The sequence below is a fragment of the Chenopodium album genome, chromosome 5 (assembly GCF_948465745.1).
Source record: "Chenopodium album chromosome 5, dcCheAlbu1.1, whole genome shotgun sequence".
Taxonomy (NCBI): domain Eukaryota; kingdom Viridiplantae; phylum Streptophyta; class Magnoliopsida; order Caryophyllales; family Amaranthaceae; genus Chenopodium; species Chenopodium album.
In genome coordinates this window covers 26605326-26627560 of record NC_137838.1, presented here as the reverse complement: position 1 = coordinate 26627560, position 22235 = coordinate 26605326, and the positions used below count along the sequence as shown (strand labels likewise).

Here is a 22235-nt window from a genome sequence, read left to right as displayed (position 1 = left end):
CAGTCAAAACACTACTAGAAAAAAAAATAATGTTTGGCAAAGTAGCGATTCTGGTAGCGGTTAGCGATAGAGGTAGCGTTTAAGTAGTTTTTCTCAAATGTTAAAAATAGTAGCGTTTAGAAGTAGCAGGTAGCGTTTGACAAATTTTTATTACTTTTTAAACAATATTTATATGAATTTTAATATATTTTAGTATTGCAACGACTACTTTTGCCAAACATTCATACTATCACCCGTTACCGACTACTAATTAACTGCTACTCGCTAACTTAACAATACCCACTGCTCGAGCGTTAAAAGCTACCCGCTACCACTATTTTGCCAAATTGGACCTTGGTATATGTTATAATTTGTTGTCAACCAAAATTATAGAAAAACTCGAGTTGGGCGTAGAATATTTCCCATTGCATTCAGAGTCCGCCATCTCAATCCCAAGTTTCCCATTTCTGAAGAGACCTTCAACGCCCTAATGGGTTGCGCATCCTCTGCACCTGGTATATCATCTTCTTATACTCTACTTTTCTTCACACTCTGATTAATTCTTGATCTAATTTATTCATATCAAAACCCTTAATTTGGTTATGTCATGGCAGATAGAACTATTAGAGGTCCAAATGGTCTTAATCCTGGCACTGAGGGTCTTCCCGATGCCAAAAATTTGAAAGTTAAGGTAGTTTTTCTTGCTGATGTGAATTTGGTGCCATTGAATTTTGATTTTTCTTTGATTAAGTAGCAATTTTTTGTTTTGGGTATTGTTAATTTTAGCTGAATTTGGTGTAATTGAGGTATTTTCTGATGCTAATGGTGGTTTTTAGCTCGTGCTTCTTGGGGATTCTGGTGTTGGAAAAAGCTGTATTGTTCTTCGTTTCGTACGTGGTCAGTTTGATCCTACATCTAAGGTTGAACGAATTGATTTCTGTTTAAATTACTTTATCTTGATTTGAAAAGAGATTGTGCTGAATTGTGTTCTAAATCTTTGTTTGATGTTAAGGTGACTGTTGGAGCATCTTTTCTCTCGCAAACAATAGCATTGCAGGACTCAACTACTGTTAAATTTGAAATCTGGGATACTGCTGGGCAAGAAAGGTATGCTGAATTTCGCAGAATGTTATACTTCCTCTGTTTTTTTTATTATTGCTCCATAAGGGTTGGGTACAAATATTTTGGTAGTGGAAAAAAGTAAGAGAGAGAAAGGTAAAAATACAAAATTGCCCATGTGACATATTGATAAATTAAAAAGTAAGTGTGAAAAAGCAAGGGTATGTTGGGTATTTGTAGTGTGAACACAAATAATTTTTTTCCTAAAGAGGAAATGGTGCAATATTTGTGAAACTTCCTAAAAAGGCAAGTGGTGCAATAATAAAAGAATGGAGGAAATATGTTATTTAATCTTGTACTATTATATGAAGTTTTTTTTTTGTTTTTGTTTTTTTTTTTTTTTTTTTTTTTGATGATAGGTATGCTGCGCTTGCTCCACTTTATTATCGAGGAGCTGCAGTTGCAGTTGTTGTATATGATCTAACAAGTCCTGAGTCATTTACTAAAGCTCAATATTGGGTAAAGGTACAATGTCTTGACTTACTCTTTTTTTCTTAAGTTACTTCTACTCAATCAATGAACATATTTAGTTTCATTTATTATAACTTGTTATTTTGTAAGTTACTTCTATTCTATCAATGCACATGTTTAGTTTCACTTATTGTAACTTGTTAGAGGAAAGAAGTCATTTTTTGCCCTTAATTCTATTTTTATAATTATGTTTTCTTGAGAAACAATGGATTCATTAAATGGGTATATTGGTATCCAAATTGGCTGTTATGTAGTGTGTTTGGAAACATTTCCTTAGGTTGACTTAGTGTATAGCCACAATAGAAGGGCTATTGGAACTTGGAACAAATGTGGGGCAATTCAAACACAAAGTTTTATTGTGTCTTCAATTACTGAATTGGGATAGACAATTAAAGTTGTGCATCTGTTGCTCATTGAGATAGAGAGATGACATCAGAATGCTATAAGAATTAGTATAATAGTCAAGATGACATTGTAGTTTTTGATGCAAAAGTTTTACGGAAAATTTAGAAAGAAATCAAAGGTGGGGGAAAGTATGCCCTACCTTCTTTATGGCCTTTGGAGTAATTTAGCTCTATCACATCTTGGCATATTTTGAGCTTTTCTTAATATGTAGCTTTAGATGCTTGTTATTTTTCAACTCAGGCCTCAAAAAGCACATGCAAATGCTTAGTCTAGTGCTTTAGTATTGGGCCTCAGTAGCCAATTGAGACCATAAGGATCTAAGACTGCGAAGATGAATGATTTGTTTCGTAGTTCATCAAAATATATAAGAGGCCATAATAGGAAACTCAGCAAAGCTATGCTCTTAAGTATAAACTTATCCTCAGAGGTATTGCCTTGGTCATTTGAGGTTCATTTAATTGCTTTAGCCCGTCTCCATGAGGTGCATGAGTGCATGGTGCATCCGCACCTGCTAGGCTGCTGCGTATACACTGATTCATCTTTTATAAATTGTGAAAAAATAAATAAAAACATATTCTTTATAACTTATGTGATTCTGTAAGGGCTCAATTGAGTTTCAATGTTCTCATTCTATTGATCGGCTGACCTAATTTGTGTTTCCCAATAATAAAAGCAGTCTATTACTCCCTCTGTCCCTAATTGTTTGCTCCACTTTCCTTTTTAAGGTGTCCCCAAAAGTTTGCCCCATACTACTTTTGGCATGTTTTCCGACTTGCACTCACTCTATCTCTCTCCTCATTGATATTTGTGTCAACCCATGTGCACCAATTTTTGCCCAAAGCCTTAATAAAGTAGATTTATAGAGTGGGGCAAACAATTGGGGACAGAGGGAGTATGAGGTGATCTTTTATCTCATTCAATCCCAATTCAAAGAAAGCAAACTTGTATAAATTTTTTGCAATATAAACAATCTCAGTATTTGAAAACACGAATTATATCATTTGGAAGTTGCTGCTAATATGCTTTGTATAGGCTTAAACATTTTTGGCAATTTTAATAAGAACAAAAATTATGCACTAGTTAATCTATCTACTACCCATGCTCACTTACCTTTATACTATTAAGATTATAAAAATAAACAAAACTATGTGAGCAAATGAACATTGTTCTGAAAATGCGATGGTAATATAAAATAACGTGTGCTGATTCAATAAGTGAATCAATGTTTGAAAAGGTGTGCCTAAGGCGTGCGCTAGGCACTGAGGCGTAAGGTGCTAAGGGTCATGCGCCTTTTGTGGTATAGGCGAGGTGATTTCGATGAGGCGCAGCTTAAGGCAAATTGAGATGCATTCCTAAGGCGCACAAGGTTTTTTTTTTATTAGAATTTTTTTGTATTGTTTATTATATGCGCCTCACTTCAATGAGGTGCGAGGCGCACCTTAGGCGCAAAGAACTCTAAAAAGCCTTGGTGCACCTTTGAGCCTTTTTGCATCCTTGTCAAACTACTTGCTGGCTCCATGTTGCCACTTGATTCATTTTGCTACATAGTACATACTTGAATCTTGTTTGAATGAAGCTTGCCAAAACCTAGCTAGCTAACAAGTTGATCAATCCTTGCCACATATTAAATTAATACACAATCATATTTAAGTTGTTAAGACATAATATATGTGTAGAACTCATTTTTTCGAACGAACTAGTATTTCTCTCACCCTTTATCGACCAATCCATTATTGCAAATTTAGCCAAAAAATATATATTTTTTAATATAAGTTAGAATTTAGGGGATTTAGAAAAAGTTGGAACAAGATTTTTTTACATGAAATGTAGTTTTATCACAACGAGAGTCAGTTGGGGATTTAGTGACATTTGATGGTAAAGAAAGTCTATGAGTGATTGAATACTTGTATACGAATTTGCAAAAGAATGGAATCATTAACCAAGATGTACCCACATGATTAAGCCTGGTTGGCTCAAATGGAGAAGCGACTAGGGTATTGTGTGTTCTTTGCATACGTATGAAGTTTAAGGGAAAGTTTTATCGCGTGGCTATGAGACTAGCATTGTTATATGGGTCAAGCATACATGAAGGATCATATTAGGAAGATGGGAGTAGCGAAGATGCGTATGTTGAGATTGATGTGTGGAGCACTTTGAAGAATATAACTAGAAAATGAAGATATGAAGTGGAAAGTTAGCATTGTAGACATTGAGGATAAAATGTGGTGGAGCGTTGGTTTAGGCATGTCAAGCGGATAGGAAGATGCACCAGATTGGAAAGTAGAGGGTTGGGATCAAGGGGATTTTAGAAGAGGTAGGGAAAGATCAAAGATGACTTGGAAGGAAGGAGTTACAAAAGGACATGAAGTTGGGTTTGCCAGACAATATAACGTTTGATACAAGGGAGTGGAAGGGGAGAGGATCATATTAGCAAGTACCGGAGATATTTGAGTAGCTGACCCCATTCTTGTTTATATTTTATCATAAGACAAAAGTTAGTTTTCTTTGCTTGATGAGACGTTTTAGATGCTCTCCCATATCAAATTTGTTCTGGTTAAAATCAATTGGTTTTCAACATTTCCATCTTCTAGCTATTTTAATTGATTTTATACGGGATATTAGCTCTGAAATTTAAAATTTTACTTTACTCAAATCATTTTCTGTTGACTGCATATGCCCGGAGTTAGATTTTTTTTTTTTTTTTTTTTTTTTTTTTTTTTTTTTTTTTGCAAACCAATGTTCTTTTCACAATGGGCCAGGTTTGGGCCTCAGAAGTCAAAGGATTTTATATCCTAAAACTTGGATTAAGTCTACAAATTTGTTGATCAGTATATAGAACAATCGGGGAATGTTTTGCATAAATGAAACACTCATGAGAGAGAGACATATATTGGTAAAAGTCAATAAACCTAAAAACAAGGCATCTAGATAGTTATAAGATATATTTTTACATATGTTTGTTTCCATATCATGCAATTAAGACTATTAAGTGCCTAAAATCATTCCTGCATACTTGCATAGATATGTCAACCATGAGCTCACTATACAAATCAGGTTTGGAGAACGTGGTTGCTCAGTTGCTCCTTACAACTCATCAAGCTAATTATCAACCTCGAGAGAAAATAACTATGCTTAATGTTGATGTTGATGACTTGCTATTGGCACACACCCTCATGGAGTTGTTTGAGCTTAACTTTAGATGTTCTAGATTGGAATTAGGAGTATGTTGAGGCTGTTGAGGCCTCATTTAAGTATCTCACCAACTGATTGCATACACTTGTACTTATTTGGGTTGTGTTCTATGGAACTCCTTTTGCATAAGTTTTAGAATAATTTCTCATATTGAGTTTTTAACTATAAGAGCATAGGTTTTACTTGCTATGGCATGCTTAACTTGAGTCTCGCTTGCCTTCCCTTTTCAGTTTTGTTGATTACTATTACTTAGCCTGAGGGAGCCAAGTGTGGGTGAAAATAAGGCTGCTCTAAGAAATGATTATTCATCCATGGATGCCATGGATAGTTTGCAGGACCTTGGGAGATCATGATGTATGTAGGTGTGTATCTAACAACTTAAGTTGAATGGATAGGTGTTATCAGAATGAATTGAGTGGAGTGGTGTTGTCAGAATACACTGGCATTCCTGAATCTATCATGTTCAATGCTGATTGGGGAGAGTATAGAACATGGAGCAAAGTTTGCTTCTATTATTATCCTGTTCTTAGACATCAAGGTCTTGTGTGATCTTGTTATGACTTATATGTTATTGACAATAGTTTCTGCCATTCTGGATGCAAAACATTGATGGCCTTGTTGAATCATCATCTAAAATTGATATTTGCATTTACATGAATGATTCTGCAGGAATTGCAAAGACATGGGAGTCCTGATATAGTCATGGCTTTGGTTGGAAACAAAGCTGATCTTCTAGATCGTAGAGAAATTCCTGCTGAGGTGAGTTACTGTGATAGGTTTTGTATGTGTTGCATACAAGTATCCTTACATTAAGCTTGTGTTTTTTTCCCTCTTTTTTTGATTGGTATTCCATATTGGTATATGAAGGAGGGAATTGAATACGCCGAGAAGAATGGGATGTTCTATATTGAGACCTCGGCAAAGACAGCTGATAACATAAATCAACTCTTTGAGGTACATATTGCAACATAAATCTTTAAGCTGCCTTTTTCTCGTAGTATGTTGTCGACTCCCAAGTGTTGATTTTCTGTCGAAGTTGCCTGAAAATCAGTTCAATCAATCAATCAATCAAAGCCTTAATCCCAAAAGTGGGGTCGGCTAACATGAACCAAATTTGATTATTCCGTGTAGTCATCAACATAAATCTTTCTCCTCCATCCCTTACGATCCAAAACTTCATCCTCACGTAAATCCATGCACTTCATATCCTTCCTCACTCCTTCCAACCAAGTCATCTTTGGTCTCCCTCTTCCTCGTTTAATCCCTCCATGGTCCCACTCTTCCACTCTTCGCACCGGTGCACCCTCGGGTCTCCGTCTTACATGTCCAAACCAACGCAGACGATTTTCCCTTAATTTATCTACAATGCCCGCCACACCTACTTTCTTGCGAATAACCTCATTTCTGATTCTATCTCTTAAAGTGTTTCCACACATCCACCTTAACATGCGCATTTCCGTAACCTCCATCTTTTTAATATGCTCTTTCTTAGAAGCCCAACATTCTGTACCATAGAGCAACACTGGTCTTATGGCAGTCCTGTAGAATTTTCCCTTCAACTTTAAGGGAATGCTGCGGTCGCATAACACTCCCGTGGCCGCTCTCCATTTAAGCCACCCTGACTTAATCCTGTGGGTCACGTCTTGATCAATGTCACCATTCTTCTGGATGATCGACCCTAGGTACTTAAAACATTCACTCATGGTCAAATCCTTTCCATCCAAACTCACCACTTCATTGCTTGTCCCCCTCTGAGTGCCAAAACGACATACCAAATATTCAGTCTTACTCCGACTTAGCTTAAACCCTCTAGATTCCAACCTTTGCCTCCATTGCTCCAACTTGACATTAACCCCATCCTTAGTCTCATCCACCAAAACGATATCATCTGCGAACAACATACACCATGGAACCTCATCTTGAATTGGTCTAGTTACTTCATCTAGAACCGTTGCAAAAAGAAAAGGGCTTAATGCAGACCCTTGATGCAATCCGATTGTAATAGGGAAATCTTTTGTCAACCCTCCGCATGTCCTCACATTTGTTGACACATCCCGATACATATCCTTAACTAGGTCTACATACCTTCGTGGGATACCTTTCTTCAACATTGCCCACCAAAGTATCTCTCTTGGCACCTTGTCATATGCCTTCTCTAAATCAATAAAGACCATATGAAGATCTTTCTTCTTTACCCTATAAAACTCCATCATTTGTCTTATCAAATGGATTGCCTCCATAGTAGATCTCCCAGGCATAAAACCAAATTGGTTATCTGAAATGCTTGTGCATGCCCTCAACCTTTGTTCAATCACCCTTTCCCACAACTTCATAGTATGGCTCATAAGCTTAATTCCTCGATAGTTAGAACAATCTTGAGCGTCTCCTTTGTTTTTATAAACCGGGACCAAGGTGCTCTTCCTCCAATCTTGTGGGATCCTTGTAGCCGTCCATATCTTGTTGAAAAGGTTTGTTAACCAATCAATACCAATCTTACCCAAACACCTCCACACCTCTATCGGTACCCCATCAGGGCCAACCGCCTTCTTAGGTTTCATCTTCCTCAGTGCAATCTCCACCTCTACTCTCCTAATCCTTCGCACATACTCCATGTTGATTTCTTCATCACTCATAGAGGTATCTCCTATCACAACTCCATTACTTCCATTAAATAATTCATCGAAGTACCCCTTCCACCTGTCCTTGATGCCCTCCTCTTGCACTAGGACCATTTGGTTCTTATCTTTGACACACTTCACCATGCCAATATCCTTCCTTGCCTCTTGTCTTCTCTTTGCCATCTTATAAATGATCCTTTCTCCCTCCTTGGAATCAAGCTTTTCATAAACCTCCTGATATGCCTTTTCTTTTGCTTGGCGAACAGCTGCCTTTGCCTTACTCTTAGCCTCCTTATACGCTGCAAAGGTTTCATCACTCCTACATTTTCCTAAGGCTTGATAGCATTCCCTTTTTTGCTTAATTACTGCTTTCACCTCTTCATTCCACCACGAAGTATCTCTCTGTACCGAAGTTCTTCCCCTTACTTCCCCTAAGACCTCTTTGGCCACTCTTAGGAAACAGTTCTTCATTCGTAACCAAGTCATGTCCGGATCCACCTCTCCATCCCAATCCGCTTCTTCAATTACCTTTTCTGTAAAAACCTTAGCTTTTGCATCCCTTAGGGTCCACCATCTTATCCTTGGTTCTTCTTGTCTAACTTTTTTCTTCGCCTTCTCTTTCAGACGAATAGTCATTACCAATAGCCGGTGTTGGGTGACCACACTCTCCCCTGGGATAACCTTACAGTTTATGCAACTTTGTCTATCTATGCTCCTTGTGAGCAGGAAGTCTATTTGAGTTGCATTTGCTCCATTCCGAAAAGTTATCAAGTGTGAATCCCTCTTCTTAAACCAAGTATTAGCCAAAATTAAATCATATGATTGGGCAAAATCCATAATAGCTTCACCACCGGCGTCCCTCTGCCCATACCCAAAGCCTCCATGGACACTCTCATAGCCATCTCGGCTCGCCCCAACGTGCCCATTTAGATCCCCTCCAATATATAACTTCTCTGAGTGGTGGACACCCTGCACCACCTCGTCTAGGTCCTCCCAAAATTGTCGTTTCTCTTCTGCATCTAAACCCACTTGGGGAGCATAAGCACTGATAACATTCACAATCTCCTTGCCACATAGCAACTTCAGCCTTATCAACCTATCGTTCTTCCGATAGACCTCGATCACCTCTTTTGCCAACCTCTCATCGAGAACCACACCAACTCCGTTCCTAGCTCCACCATTCCTTGTTCTGTGGCTCGTTTCTTGCCCAACATACCATACCTTATACCCCAAAACCAAGCCTCGAGCTCCTTCTCCTGTCCATCTTGTCTCTTGGAGGCACATGATGTTCACGCGTCGTCTTTTCATTACTTCTACCAATTCTGCTGATTTTCCCGTAAGAGACCCCACATTCCAAGAACCAATCCGCAAACTAAATTCTTTTCTCCCACGCTCCCTCCTGATCCCAACTCCAAGCCCTTGATTATTTGACACCACAATTGGGCAATATGGCGCGTCGCTTCTGGGCGACGACCTAGCAACCCTTACATACTTATCACTGCACCCGGGTCTGGGAAGTGCAGCGCGTCGCTCAGTAGGGAACGCCCCAATGGCACGCCCTTGCTCATTTGACACCACACTCGGGCAATGTGGCGCGTCGCTTCTGGGCGACGACCTAGCAACCCTTGCATACTTATCACTACACCCGGGTCTAGGAAGTGCAGCGCGTCGCTGAGTAGGGAACGCCCCCACGAAAATATCTGTTTGGCTCATGTCATGGGATGTGACGAAGTTTTATACTGGCTGTCACTGGCCTACCGTAACCCTCCTCCTTTATCCAGGCTTGGGACTGGCAGCGGGAAACCCACTAAATCAGTTGAACTGTCAAAAAAATTACTTGTGATTTAATTATTAAAATGCGTTCATAAATTTACCCTTTTTATATAACATATACTAATGTTTGAAGATGAAAACTTTAAGTCATTGTTGAAGGCCATTAACATATCTAAACTTAGATTTAAGGCCATAAAGCATTAACATATTAATTCTTAAATCTGAATCTGATAGCTAGTTAGGCTGTTTACTTTGGAACAATAATTTCTAATGCTACTAGATTTAAACAAGTTCAAGAAGCTTAAATTAGGAAAAATAAGTTAACATATTAATTTTTATTTTTGTCGCATCTAGAAAACTAATAGCAATTACAGATCAAATACATCTACATCTTTACTAGTTTAATGTGTGACTTGAATTGACATATGCGGTTCTGCTGTAGGAAATTGCTAAGCGACTTCCTCGGCCTGAATCATCATCATCATAGTTGGACCAGGGAGAAGAACATTCTAACAAATGGCAAAATTTCAAGAATGCCACCGTTGTATAAATTTCCAATATATTTATATGGTATGTTTAAGGTGTTTGTATTGTCATTAGCAAATTGGATTTTAAGTTGATGTACAGCCAGTCACAAGAGTGGGATGACTTAATGTAATGCATACCCTTGTTAATTTCTTTTATCATCTGATATTCATGGTAATTATTTGTCAATAATGCTGTGGACTTCTGGATATCTGTTGAATAAACCCCTCTCGGCTACTTCCTTGTGTTATGATAATCAATATGTCCTGTAATGCATATTTCTCCGTATTAATGATGGTTTCATCAGAATGCTCTTCATAATTTTGCAGTTTGACTCTTCTTTTCGCAATGCTGAATGGTAAGGCTATTAAGAAAATAAGACTGAGATACATTTACAAAATATAGCATGCCTTTTCACTTTTTGATTGTGTTCACACACCAAATTCCCTACCTACCTTTGTTCACATGTGATATCAACTATTATTACAACACCTTTTTTTTTTCTTCACATGGGCACTTTTGACATACTCCATCTTATTATTCTCTTAAATGGTGCAATATAAGATCGGATGTGCAAATCACAAATGTTGTGTAAACTTGGGAGATTCACTTCTTAGTCAATAGCTTGTCCATAGTGCAACGTTTGTAGTGGTGATTAGGAGTGTTAATTCAGGTGACTGTATGGAGTCTGGTTGACCCACGATGAGTGAAGCCTGTTCTCTTTCATGAGCCCATTTTTTGGGCTGAAATGATATTAAATTCAAAAATTGAATGAATTTTTAAGTAGGTTGCACAAGAGTTTTTTTCTTTTTTAAGGTTGCACAAGAGTTGTAATTGCATATCTAAACTTAATCCATAAAGATTTGTCAATAAAAAAGACGAACCTCTATTAATCCCTTGGCAATGATTGTAGCATTTGTTAGGACTCCAGTGATAGACTCTCCTTTACATTCAAGTGAACAAAAATTTGAGTGGCAGATGGGATCAATTGGGGATGAAAGGATAGAGGGGTGAGAGATTAAATTTGCAGATCAATCGATCAATCAAAGCCTTAATCCCATAAGTGGGGTCGGCTAGAGATTAAATTTGCAAAGTACAGAAAAATATAGCTGAATAACAGATACAAAGTAACACTTAGTGATGTGATTTACATATATCGTTTTTGATGAAATTTTACATTTACTTGTATGATTACACAATATATCAATACAAGTATAATGCACAAATTTAATTTAGTAAAAACTATTTACAAATGAGTACAAAACATTGCTATTGATGACTGGACACGGAGAGACAGTCCAGGAAAGAGTTAAGACTGAGATACTACATCTTCGGCTCACTGTTCTACTCAGTGCTTACTGTTCTACTCAGCAACATCTTCGGCTCGTTGCAGGAACTCTAAAAGACTTGAAGCCTTTCTCTTGGCCCTATCAGTGCCATTCTCTGAAAGTTCTTTTAATACTTGTTCAGCCTGCAGCTCCTTTGCTAGTTGCAAATGGTTTAAATCACCCATGCAAAGTGACCAAAGTATTGCAGCAGCATTCTCTCTGTTACGGGGAGATCCAGTTCTTATTAACTCAACTAAGAGAGGAATTGGCTCAGTCTGCCCAATTGTGGATTTCCCCTCTGGATGGTTTGCAAGTATTGCTAGTATTGCTAAAGACTCATCAACCATACCACCATCAACTTCCTTCAGAAATTTTATTAGAGGGTCTACAATCCCTGCCCTCACAGCCCGCACTTTGTTGCCTTGGTAAATTGAAAGGTTAAAAATTGCAGTTGCAGCATCTTTCTTTCCCCTAGGGGTACCCTGAATGAGTAAATCGATTAGAGCTGGTATTGCCCCTGCTGCTCCTATTGCTACCTTGTTCTCATCCACAACTGATAAGCTGAATAATGTAGCAGCAGCATTTTCTCTTGCTTCCATGCTACTGTTCTTCAGGACTTCTACTATATCTCGTATTGCCCCAGCATTTACAATAATGCCTTTGTTCATGTCATTAATGGAAAGATTAAGAAGTGCTGTCACAGCATGTTCCTGAGTTCGAGAATCAGGAGAAGATAGCAGTTCCACTAGCAGTGGTATGGCTCCTTCCTCTGCTATACATACCCTGTTATCTGCGTTTCTCTTGCCTAGCAGCCGGAGCTCCCCAGCAGCAGCCCGTTTCTCTTCTATGTTTCCATGGGCTAACTTCTTTAGCAAGGCAGCAATAGCTGCTTTGTCACAGTTGGAAGCAGAGTTTCTAGTTCTCCTATTTCTACAAGCTCCTTGTGTCCTTGGTAACTCCACGCCATTATTCTCGCACCACAAAGTAATCAGGCTCTTCAAAACATAATTTGGTGTCAATGCTGTATGCAACAGAGTCTGTTGTGTCTTGGGACATGTCTTGTGACCAGCATCAAGCCATTTTTGAATGCACGATCTCTCATACGTCTGCACAAAAGATTCGAAAAGATCATTAATAGATATCAGAGTTTTTTGGCCCTGGATTGTAGTATCAAGATGCTGCTTGTTCACAAGAAACATTAAGGAGATTACATCGTCTACAATAATTAAAATCTGCACATGGACCCATTGACGAGTTTTCTAAATCAATTAACAAAAACGCAAACTCAGAAGAGAATGTTGGTAATATACTGAAACAAAACGCCTAACCTGGCCTGTAGATACAATAACAGGATCTTTCATTAGCTCAAGTGAGATAGGGCAGCGGAAGTCATCCGGTATAATAGGAGATCTATGCTTTATCATGTTTTTATCAACATCACACATGTCAACTTCTGGGCTCACAGTTAGTAGATAGTCATTAAGCTTCTTAAATAGGGATGACATCATCTCAAATGAATCACCAAGATCACTACTGCTTGTGATGACCATTTCATGAAAGGCACGTGATTCTTTCCTCAGATCATCCATCGTCAAAAGGTGCAAGTTTTGTGATAATCTCTGGAGAACTGCAGCATCAGGCTCTGCTTCGTCCTGCACTTCTGTTATGTCCATCTCTATTTGCAGATCAGAGGATTCTGTTCTAGCTTTTGCTCGTAGAAATTGAGCATGAACAAGTCCAATCTAATGAACAAGAAATCAAAGACTGCCACTTGTAAGCATCTTATTTTTGTATGTGTGTGATGCTCTGTATTGAGAATGCATAAAATTTACGGATTTTTCACCATATACCATTGAGTTTAACGTTAATTCACCATATACCACCCAAAATTTTCAAATTCACCATATAACCTTCAGTTTTATGAAAATATCACAATATGCCATTTCTGTTAACTCAGTTAGTGATTAACGTTAATTATGTCACGTGGCAGCTTGTAATAGGTGATTATTAATATTATTTATTTAATTAAATAATTATTCTAAAATTTAAAAAAACCCCAGCCAACCACCACACCGCAACCTAGCCGCCCACAATGGCCCCAACCCTCAGCCACCCTACACCAGCACTTCCTCCCTAAACCCCGCGGCGGCGCACTCTAACCCTGAACCTCCCGTTGTCGGTGTCTTCCTCTTCCCGTAAACCATCATCTTCTCAATCTAAAACCTCATCCCTTCCTCGAAAAGCCTCCCTCCCAACCCGTCGGCCGTCCAAACCCCCTTGCAAAAGCCGGCAAACCTAATCCGCCCCTCCCTCTGCCATCTCCATCTTCCTGCTCCCCTGAATCACCATTTCGAAACCCTTAAACCAAAATCTAGGGTTTTGATTATGGGGTTTTAGGGTTTTGGGGTGGTTGTTTTCAAGTAAACTGGGCGGCGACGACGTGAGGGAGGGGAATTAGGTTCGCCGACGCGAGGGAAAGGTTTTTTGGCGTGGCTGGTGGTTAGGGGAGGGTTTTTCGAGGGAGATATGGAATTTTTAGTGTTCTGGAACGGTGGTTCAAGGGAAGGGGGAGAGCGCCGACAAGGGTTCTAGCCGGATTCCACGTCGGTACAGGGTTCTGGTGGGTTTTCGCATCGGCGCCGAGATTTTGGTCAGATTACGTGCCGGCAGGGGTCGTCGGGACAAGGTGGTGGCTAAGGGTGGCTGGCTAAGGGACAAGGTGGTAGCTAAGGGTGGCAAGGTCGAGATTTTCACCGGCGGAAGGGGGGGATGGTCGCCGCCAGCCAGGAAGTGGACCAGGCGGCCAACCGGAGATGGGGTCGGGGCTAGGCTGTGGGCGGCGGTGGCTAAGGGTGGCTAGATTTTTTTTTTTTTTTTTTTTTTTGTATACTTTGTTGATAATTAATTATATAATTATTTTAAAATTAAGTAATTTAAAAGGGAACCAATTATACGTTGCCACGTGACCTTATTAGCCTTAATGACTAACGGTGTTAACGTCCGTTAGTCATTAATGGCATGTTGTGACATTTTAGTTAAACTGAATGGTATATGGTGTATTAGAAAGTTTTCTATGGTATATAGTGAATTAAGCTTTAACTCAGTGGCATATGGTGAAATTTTCGTAAAATTTAATCATATCACAAGTGCATTCAGAATTTCAGATTAATAGTATTACCTGTTCTTGAACTTCTTCTGACAAACCAAGTCTATTATAAGAAATCTTAGTCAGAGCTTCTTCAATTTTTCCTGTTATATGAAGAAATTCAGTTGAAATTTTGTCTCTTTGCACAGCCTGTCACAAGTAACAAGTTGATATGTTATGCTGCATCTACATTAAAAAGTCATAATGCTCCATACAATGATGAAAGAACTTGCATAGAGCATGTTACAATATACATTGAGCTTGAAATATTAAATGAAATAGTTGACATGTGCACAACGTGAGCTAGAAACAACTACACATGCTCCTAATCATCTTATTACAACAGTGACGTTTTTCATCAGCCCTGCACTATATTTGGGCCCGTTTTACTTCACTTGGGAACCTTTTGAGTTCTGCAACAACTATCTTACTATCAATTTTAGTCTGCTTCAAAAATGCCAAACACATTTATTTCTATTAAAGCAACTTCACTAAATTTCTTTACAAATTATCCTTATTGATCTGAGGAGCATGAAGGAACATTGACATTGACCGGTGTTGAAGCTTAAAGGTTTTGATGATGATGAATTTAAACAAAGCAAACTTCTAACTTATAAGAGTTCTCTAAGTGTTGTGACTAGAACATGTGAAGTTGACTTCGGAAGTGGAAGAGTAGCCTAGCTATGAAGACTCATAAAAGAACTCAAGGAAAGTTGAAGAAGATAGAAGAAGAGTTCCCTCACAGGAACTATATGAGTTCTCTAACAGGAATTTGAAGACAGCAAGTTAAAGAGTTGACTTGGTCTGCGTTGAAGACAGCAAAATCTGGAAGAACTTGGCCTGCGATGCAAGTGACAGCACGAACTTAGTCCTGGAGTGCGTGAAGCCCAAGTATCCTACATAAACAGAGTATTGGTGCAGCAATTAAGTTTTATTAAGTTCTTATCTTTTAGAATTGTTATAATTATAAGTTAAGTAGGTTTACGCATGAGACTTATTAAAAACGTGACAAAAGCTTGCCAAGCTTCTTAAATTGGAAAGTTTTAAAAGATAAGTTTTTAGGAAAAGATTTTCTAAAAAGATTTATTTTTTGAAAACTGATTATAAAAAGATATTATTCTTTTGATAATTTATCTTTGATAAGTTTTTTTAAAAAGATTTTCTTCTAAATAGATTTACTTAAAATTGTGTTTTAGGATTTTGGAAAATTAACATGTTTATCTTTTGAAAATCCTACTTTCTATACAAGCAAGTCTTGTATAAATAGTAGAAATCCGAATTCATTAATTTCTGTGATTTTATGCGTGAAGAAATCAAAGCGTGCTTAATTGTGTAAGTTTGCCAAGTTCATAACTTTGTCATATTAGTTTCGGGTTTTCTTGCGTAGCTTGCCTTTCATATATTAGAGTCAATATTTTGTAATTGGTTGGGTTCTTGGGTGCTTGGGTGCGTGTGTGTATTCATCTTTGCATACAGTATTGTTGGCTTCTAGATTGAAGCCGTGTGAGTAGTGCTTCGGGAGTACGAGTGAATCTAATTCAGGGACTTAGGTGGGTAGGATAGGGTCCTACTGTGTGACTGAACTTATGAGTAAAGATCTGATTATAATAGGTTTGTAACTTGTGAGTTTGGTCTATTATAGTGAATTGGTTTGATTTGGAAATCCCTTAGAAGGGTCGAGGTTTTACTTCCAATTGGTCCCTAGAAGATTTCCTCGTAAAATATTGTGTGCATTGCAACTTCTTTTACATTCCGCAAAAGTAGTCACTAGAAACTCACATACAATTCACCCCCCTCTTGCAGTGTTCGTCTCAACTAACATTTGTTATCAGAGCAAGGTTCTCACGCCTTACTCACGTGTAAGCTGCTGAGTAAGTTCCTGAGGAAAGATGAATTACAAAGAGAAACTTGAAGAAGGGTATTCTACCCAACGTCCACCCATGTTCAATGGTTAGTGTAATAGACTTTGGGGATATTATATTATTAGGTTTTATAGTCCCTAGCTTTAGTATAAAAAGAGGGAAGGTAGAAAGTGGAATTGGAGCTTTGTAGGCTAAACCTACTACTATCATTTGTAAGAAACAATTAATTTGTTCAATCAAATTTATGAGTTTTCTCCTTCGTTGTATTGTTATTATATCGCGTAATTTCAGTATCAGAGCAGTGTTCCTGGTTGTCCAGTGCCGGAAACCACCACTATGATTTTAAGTAAATCTATTTACAAGAAAATCTGGAGAGAAGACTGGAAAAGAGTCTTAGGGAACAGAAGGTGGAGTTCCAGAAGACCATTCAGAACTTGGAAAACTAGAAGCCACTATTCAGCATCAAAAGGAAGACAACAAGAAGATACTAGAGTTTCTTAATAGTTGATTAGTTTATATCTCTCTAGCCTATCATTAACCTAGCCTATCTTTAGCCTAGCCTAGCCTTAATCCTTTTCTTTGTTGTCTTAGTCATGAACTTATTCAGTTTTATGTTTTTAAATTTGATAAAAATTTAGGTTTTGTAATCGGATAAGCAGGATTATCTTTTTGGTTTTTATGAATATTTGGAACTTTGCCTATACATGTGTATTTTGTATATTATGAAAACATGTGCAGGAAAGTGGAACTAACTAAAGGGGGTTTAGTAGCGCTGCCTTCAGTTTCCCATACTTGATGAATTGCTTGTGGGGCTGTGGCTAGATGCTTAATAAACTTGAAATGCAAGACTTTTTAATAATGCCAAAAGGGGGAAAAGAAGAAGCAAACTTGAAGGCTGAATGGTTGACTGGTCCAGTTGATAAAGTACTCCCTCCGTCCCAAATTACTCGCAACGTTTTGACTTTTTGCACTATTCACACATCTCACTTTGACCATCTTTTTTAGTTATTATGTGAAAGACAATGTAATCATGTAAGATGTTATTGGATCTATTTTAATGTATAGTTTCTTAATATAAACATTTTATAGCTTTTATAATAAAAGGTATGGACGGTCTAACATGTGTATCGGCAAGCGTGTCCGGTTAAAATGTTGCAAGTAAACTGGAGAGAGGGATAAAGTACTCCCTCCGTCCCAAATTACTCGCAACGTATTGACTTTTGCACTATTCACACATCTCACTTTGACCATCTTGTTTAGTTATTATATGAAAGCCAATGTAATCATGTAAGATGTTATTGGATCTATTTTAATGTATAGTTTCTTAATATAAACATTTTATAGCTTTTATAAATATTATAAAAGGTATAGACGGTCAAACATGTGTATCGGCAAGCGTGTCCAGTCAAAATGTTGCAAGTAAGCTCGTCAGAGGGAGTATTAGAAGTTTCTCTGATGATGTTGTGTTAATTTAGCTTAAAAGTTTTTGTTCTGTTTATTTGCTTTGAAGTTTTATGTCAATAAATCAAAAATGCAAAAAATACGACCTTCTATAAGATTTAACTTTCCTTAGAAGTTAGCTAAAGTTTGTCATCATCAAAAAGGGGGAAATTGTTAAATCTTAAAGGTTTTAATGATGATGAACACAAAGCAAACTTCTAACTAATAAGAGTTCTCTAAGTGTTGTGACAAGAACATGTGAAGTTAACTTCGAAAGTGGAAGAGTAGCCTAGCTATGAAGACTCATAAGAGAACTCAAGGAAAGTTGAGGAAGATAGAAAAAGAGTTCCCTCACATGAACTATCTGAGTTCTCTAACGGGAACTTGAAGACAGCAAGGTAAAGAGTTGACTTAATCGCGTTGCAAAATGCCAATTCAGAACTGGAGAGCAAGTGACAGCACGAACTTAGTCCTAGACTAAGTGAAACTCAAGTATCCTAGATAAACAGAGTATTGGCGCATCAATTAAGTTTTATTAAGTTTCTATCTTCTAGAATTGTTGTAATTATGTTAAGTAGGTTTACGCATGAGACTTATTAGAATCGTGACAAAAGCTTGGCAAGCTTCTTAAATTGGAAAGTTTTAAAAGATAAGCTTTTAGGAAAAGATTTTCTAAAAAGATTTATTTCTTGAAAACTAATTATCAAAAAGATATTATTCTTTTTGATAATTTATCTTTAATAAGTTTTCTAAAAAGATTTTCTTCTAAATAGTTTTACTTAAAACCATGTTATTTAATAAAATTAACAAGTTTATCTTTTGAAAACTCTACTTTTTATACAAGCAAGTCTTGTAGAAATTGTAGAAATCCGAATTCATTATTTTCTGTGAGTTTCTGCGTGAAGAAATCGAAGCGTGCTTAAGTTTGCCAGTTCATAACTTTGTCATATTAGTTTCGGGTTTTCTTGCGTAGCTTGCCTTTCATATATTAGAGTCAATATTTTGTAATTGGTTGGGTTCTAGGGTGCTTGGGTGCATGTGTGTATTCATCTTTACATACAGTATTGTGCAAGGAATCAATATTAGGGGAAGGGTATGTTAGGCATAGCCTATTAGTAGTAGCTTGGGGAATAAGTTAGAGTTTGTTATGAGAGTTTTTCTATAAATAGGCCTCATTAGGAGGAATAATCATCATGTTGAATATTGTTGAAAAGTCTGTTATTGACTTGTTGGAGAGCACCTTCCTCTCGAAAGAAGGCATTGTATCGTTGAACAATCAGTTTGATAATACAACTTATCCCTCTTAGCTATCCTTTTCTATCTAATTAGCTTGCTTGCTTACTGTTTAAGAGCTAATTCCTAGCATATTGTTGGCTTCTAGATTGAAGCTATGTGAGTAGTGCTCAGGGAGTACGAGTGAATCTAAGCCACAGACTTAGGTTGGGTAGGATAGGGTACTACTGTGTAGCAAGTTCAGTCTGGAACTTGTGAGTAAATGTCTAATTAGAATAGGTTTGTAACTTGTGAGTTTGCCTTATTATAGTGAATTGGTTTGATTTGGAGATCCCTTAGAAGGGTCGAGCTTGCCTTGGAAGGTTTCCTCGTAAAATATTGTGTGCATTGCAAATTCCTTTACATTCTGTTTTACATTCCGCAAAAGTATTCACTAGGAACTCACATACAATTCAACCCCCCCTCTTGTAGCGTTCATCTCAACTAACAACCAAGATCAATAAACTCTCCAAAACCATAGCAACAAAGCTACTTGTCTTACACACTAACTCCAACTACAATTGGGCCCCAATGAACAAGATATGACACAACAAAGTTATGGCCATAAGGGTATAGAACAAAGGAATTTGACTTCGGAAAGTGCTAAGTGCTATCAATCTACAAGGAAAAGATCAACGAATTAGGCAATAGTGTATTTGTATGCATGGATATAAAAGATTGTACAGAAATGAGTTGACAACTTGACATCAAACCAAGGTACCATATTAGGATCCTGGCTCTATTTTTCTGATAGTTTTTACATATTGATAGAATCAAGTATATTAATGTTATCTCAAACTTCTCTCTTCCTCCATTCTTCCTCCCCAATATCATTTTAGCTGTTTCAAAGGACTAAAACTGCCTTAGAGCCAATGCAAAAATTATTCTGCGTTTGAGCAAGAGTAGTTGACAAGGTTACTAGTAGGAAAAAGGTATACTTTTCCCTTTGCAGGAGGATTACTCTTAATCAATCTTGTATATCAAGCATACCCCTTATAATAACTTTGTTCAAGATCCCAGTGCCAACTTCACATAAATCGAGAAGCTGATGCGAGATTTTAGCTCACAAGTGACTATTGAACACTGCTGAGATTACTATTTAGCATTAATCTCAGTTCCTCCTACCTCCCAAGGTAGGGGGGAAGCATATAGTACAAGAAGGCAGAAGTTAACCAAGTAAGGAAATTGTATCCAGAACAAGAAAAGGAGAGGAAGGAGGCTTGAGGTATTTAGTATGATTTGTTCGGGTATGAAGAAGCAAGTGTTACTCAAAGTGCAAGCTTTTTACAAACAAGGAGTAAAAGAACACTATCGTTCCAGCTGCTTAGCCGGATCAATTGATAGGCAGCTTGACCAATCAAGCCGAAATACAATACTTCACCTAAACACCTAATCCAACCAAGCACTCTTTCAGGCGAAATTCTCCGGTTTTATACCCCAAATATTGTACCCACATTCTCCTTTCCTGAATCAGCTGGTACTGAACTACTCCTTAGATTTCAACCTCTATAAGCGGGTCGATTCCTTTCGGTGAGCTCATTCCCAACATATTCAGTTCATCCTAGCTTAGTACAATATAATTGTGCTTCATTCTTAGATCGAGATTTGCTTTTTGGTACTTTCATAATCCAAGTTCATTTCTCCTTTATTCACATACAAAATCAAGCACAACAAATTTTCCATAGAATTCAGAATTACTTTACTAACATGGATCAAAATATGCAAACATAATTGATTAAATGAAGATATCATCAATAATCAAGCAAATCTGTACTTCTTAAACCACCTTAAAAATGCACTATTTATAATTGAATTGCATTGAAATCCAAATCAAAACGAAACCTCAATAGAAAACCATAACCCGACATCATTAAATAAAAAATTAACAAAAACCAAACAAAATGACACAGAAATTTAAAGATACCTGATAAAGTTTACTGGATTCCTGAACCCATTTGAGCAAATCTTTGGCAGATTTCAGCACGATTAAAAGTGATTCAAAGGATTTGACTTGGTCAACAGGAAGCAACTCAATTTCATCATCTTCTCTATCAACTAACTCCTCAAAAAGTGGGCTCAATAGCTTAACTCTACGCACCAAATTTGAGTATAATCTCTTGGAAGTGTTTTTGCATTCAGGAAATGAAGAAATCTCTTTGATAATTTGGATGAGTTGTGTTATTATTGTGTTAATATCGTTTGGTGAATTGTGATTTGGACCCATTTTTTGGGGGAGACTAAGAAAATGGAGCTGGTATGGGTTTTGAAGAAGAAAGGAAGAACGATGGTAGATTAAAACATGATGTTTCATTCCGTTGAAATTTTGTGTTATAAAAATTTATAGCATTCCTCTCTCTCTTTACTTTGTCGGTCCTTCACATTATCTATACCACAATATATACTTTCTCCAAAAATCATCTCATCTATGGTAAAAAAATAGTTTACCACCACACTTTCTCTATCCTATTTGTATTAATAATACACTTAATTTAATCATAATTATATTTTATTTTATTATTGGAAATAACTAATTAATGTTTGTAAAGTTAATTAAATATATTTCAAAAAAAAAAGTTAATTAAATAAAATAAGCAATTTATGTATTAAAAAGTGAATTCGAAAAAATATATAAAAACTATATCAATATGGGTGTCTATGTGTAGCTCTTGAAAATTATGAACAATGATAATTTTTTCATAATTTTTTACTTTATAATTTTTTCTTAAAATGCAATTGAATATATGATAACCTGGCTTGGTTGGTTCATGTTTCACGGGGACCAAAGCAATTGTTTACCATGGGATGGTATATCCGTATATACCATCAAATGGTATAGTTTTATACCACCAATGTAGTAAAAAATTGCATATTTTTGATGAGTTTTTACACCGTGGTATAAAATTATACCACAAGTGTTGATGCTCTAAGAGAAATAGAGAAAAAGTCAAATGAACCCGTGTCTTTTTTTTTTTTTTTTTTTTTTTTTTTTTTTTTTTTTTAAGGGCAACCCAACATAATTTAACTTGATATACTCCTTTCGAGTTTTAATAAGGGTCTATTGTGATTGACTGAATTGAACTTATTGGAGTTTAACTAAACTGAACTG

At 37.1% G+C, this 22235-nt stretch overlaps 2 protein-coding genes across 2 annotated transcripts; one reads left to right on the top strand and one right to left on the bottom strand.

Moving 5' to 3' along the window:
* The first annotated feature begins 341 nt into the window (after positions 1–341).
* On the top strand, positions 342–10291 carry LOC145630617 (ras-related protein RABF1-like). The gene is made up of 8 exons (XM_081682844.1): positions 342–494; positions 594–670; positions 816–899; positions 992–1086; positions 1458–1563; positions 5836–5925; positions 6034–6120; positions 10000–10291. The coding sequence occupies exons 1-8, from the start codon at positions 470–472 to the stop codon at positions 10042–10044; spliced, it is 609 nt and encodes a 202-aa protein (XP_081538970.1). The 5' UTR covers positions 342–469; the 3' UTR covers positions 10045–10291.
* An 826-nt stretch (positions 10292–11117) lies between these two features.
* LOC145632041 (U-box domain-containing protein 14-like) lies at positions 11118–21520 on the bottom strand. Its single transcript, XM_081684304.1, has 4 exons — positions 21054–21520; positions 14589–14705; positions 12739–13152; positions 11118–12516 (listed from the first exon to the last, which is right to left on the bottom strand). Exons 1-4 carry the CDS (start codon positions 21438–21440, stop codon positions 11446–11448), a joined length of 1989 nt encoding a protein of 662 aa, XP_081540430.1. The 5' UTR covers positions 21441–21520; the 3' UTR covers positions 11118–11445.
* Positions 21521–22235: the final 715 nt, after the last annotated feature.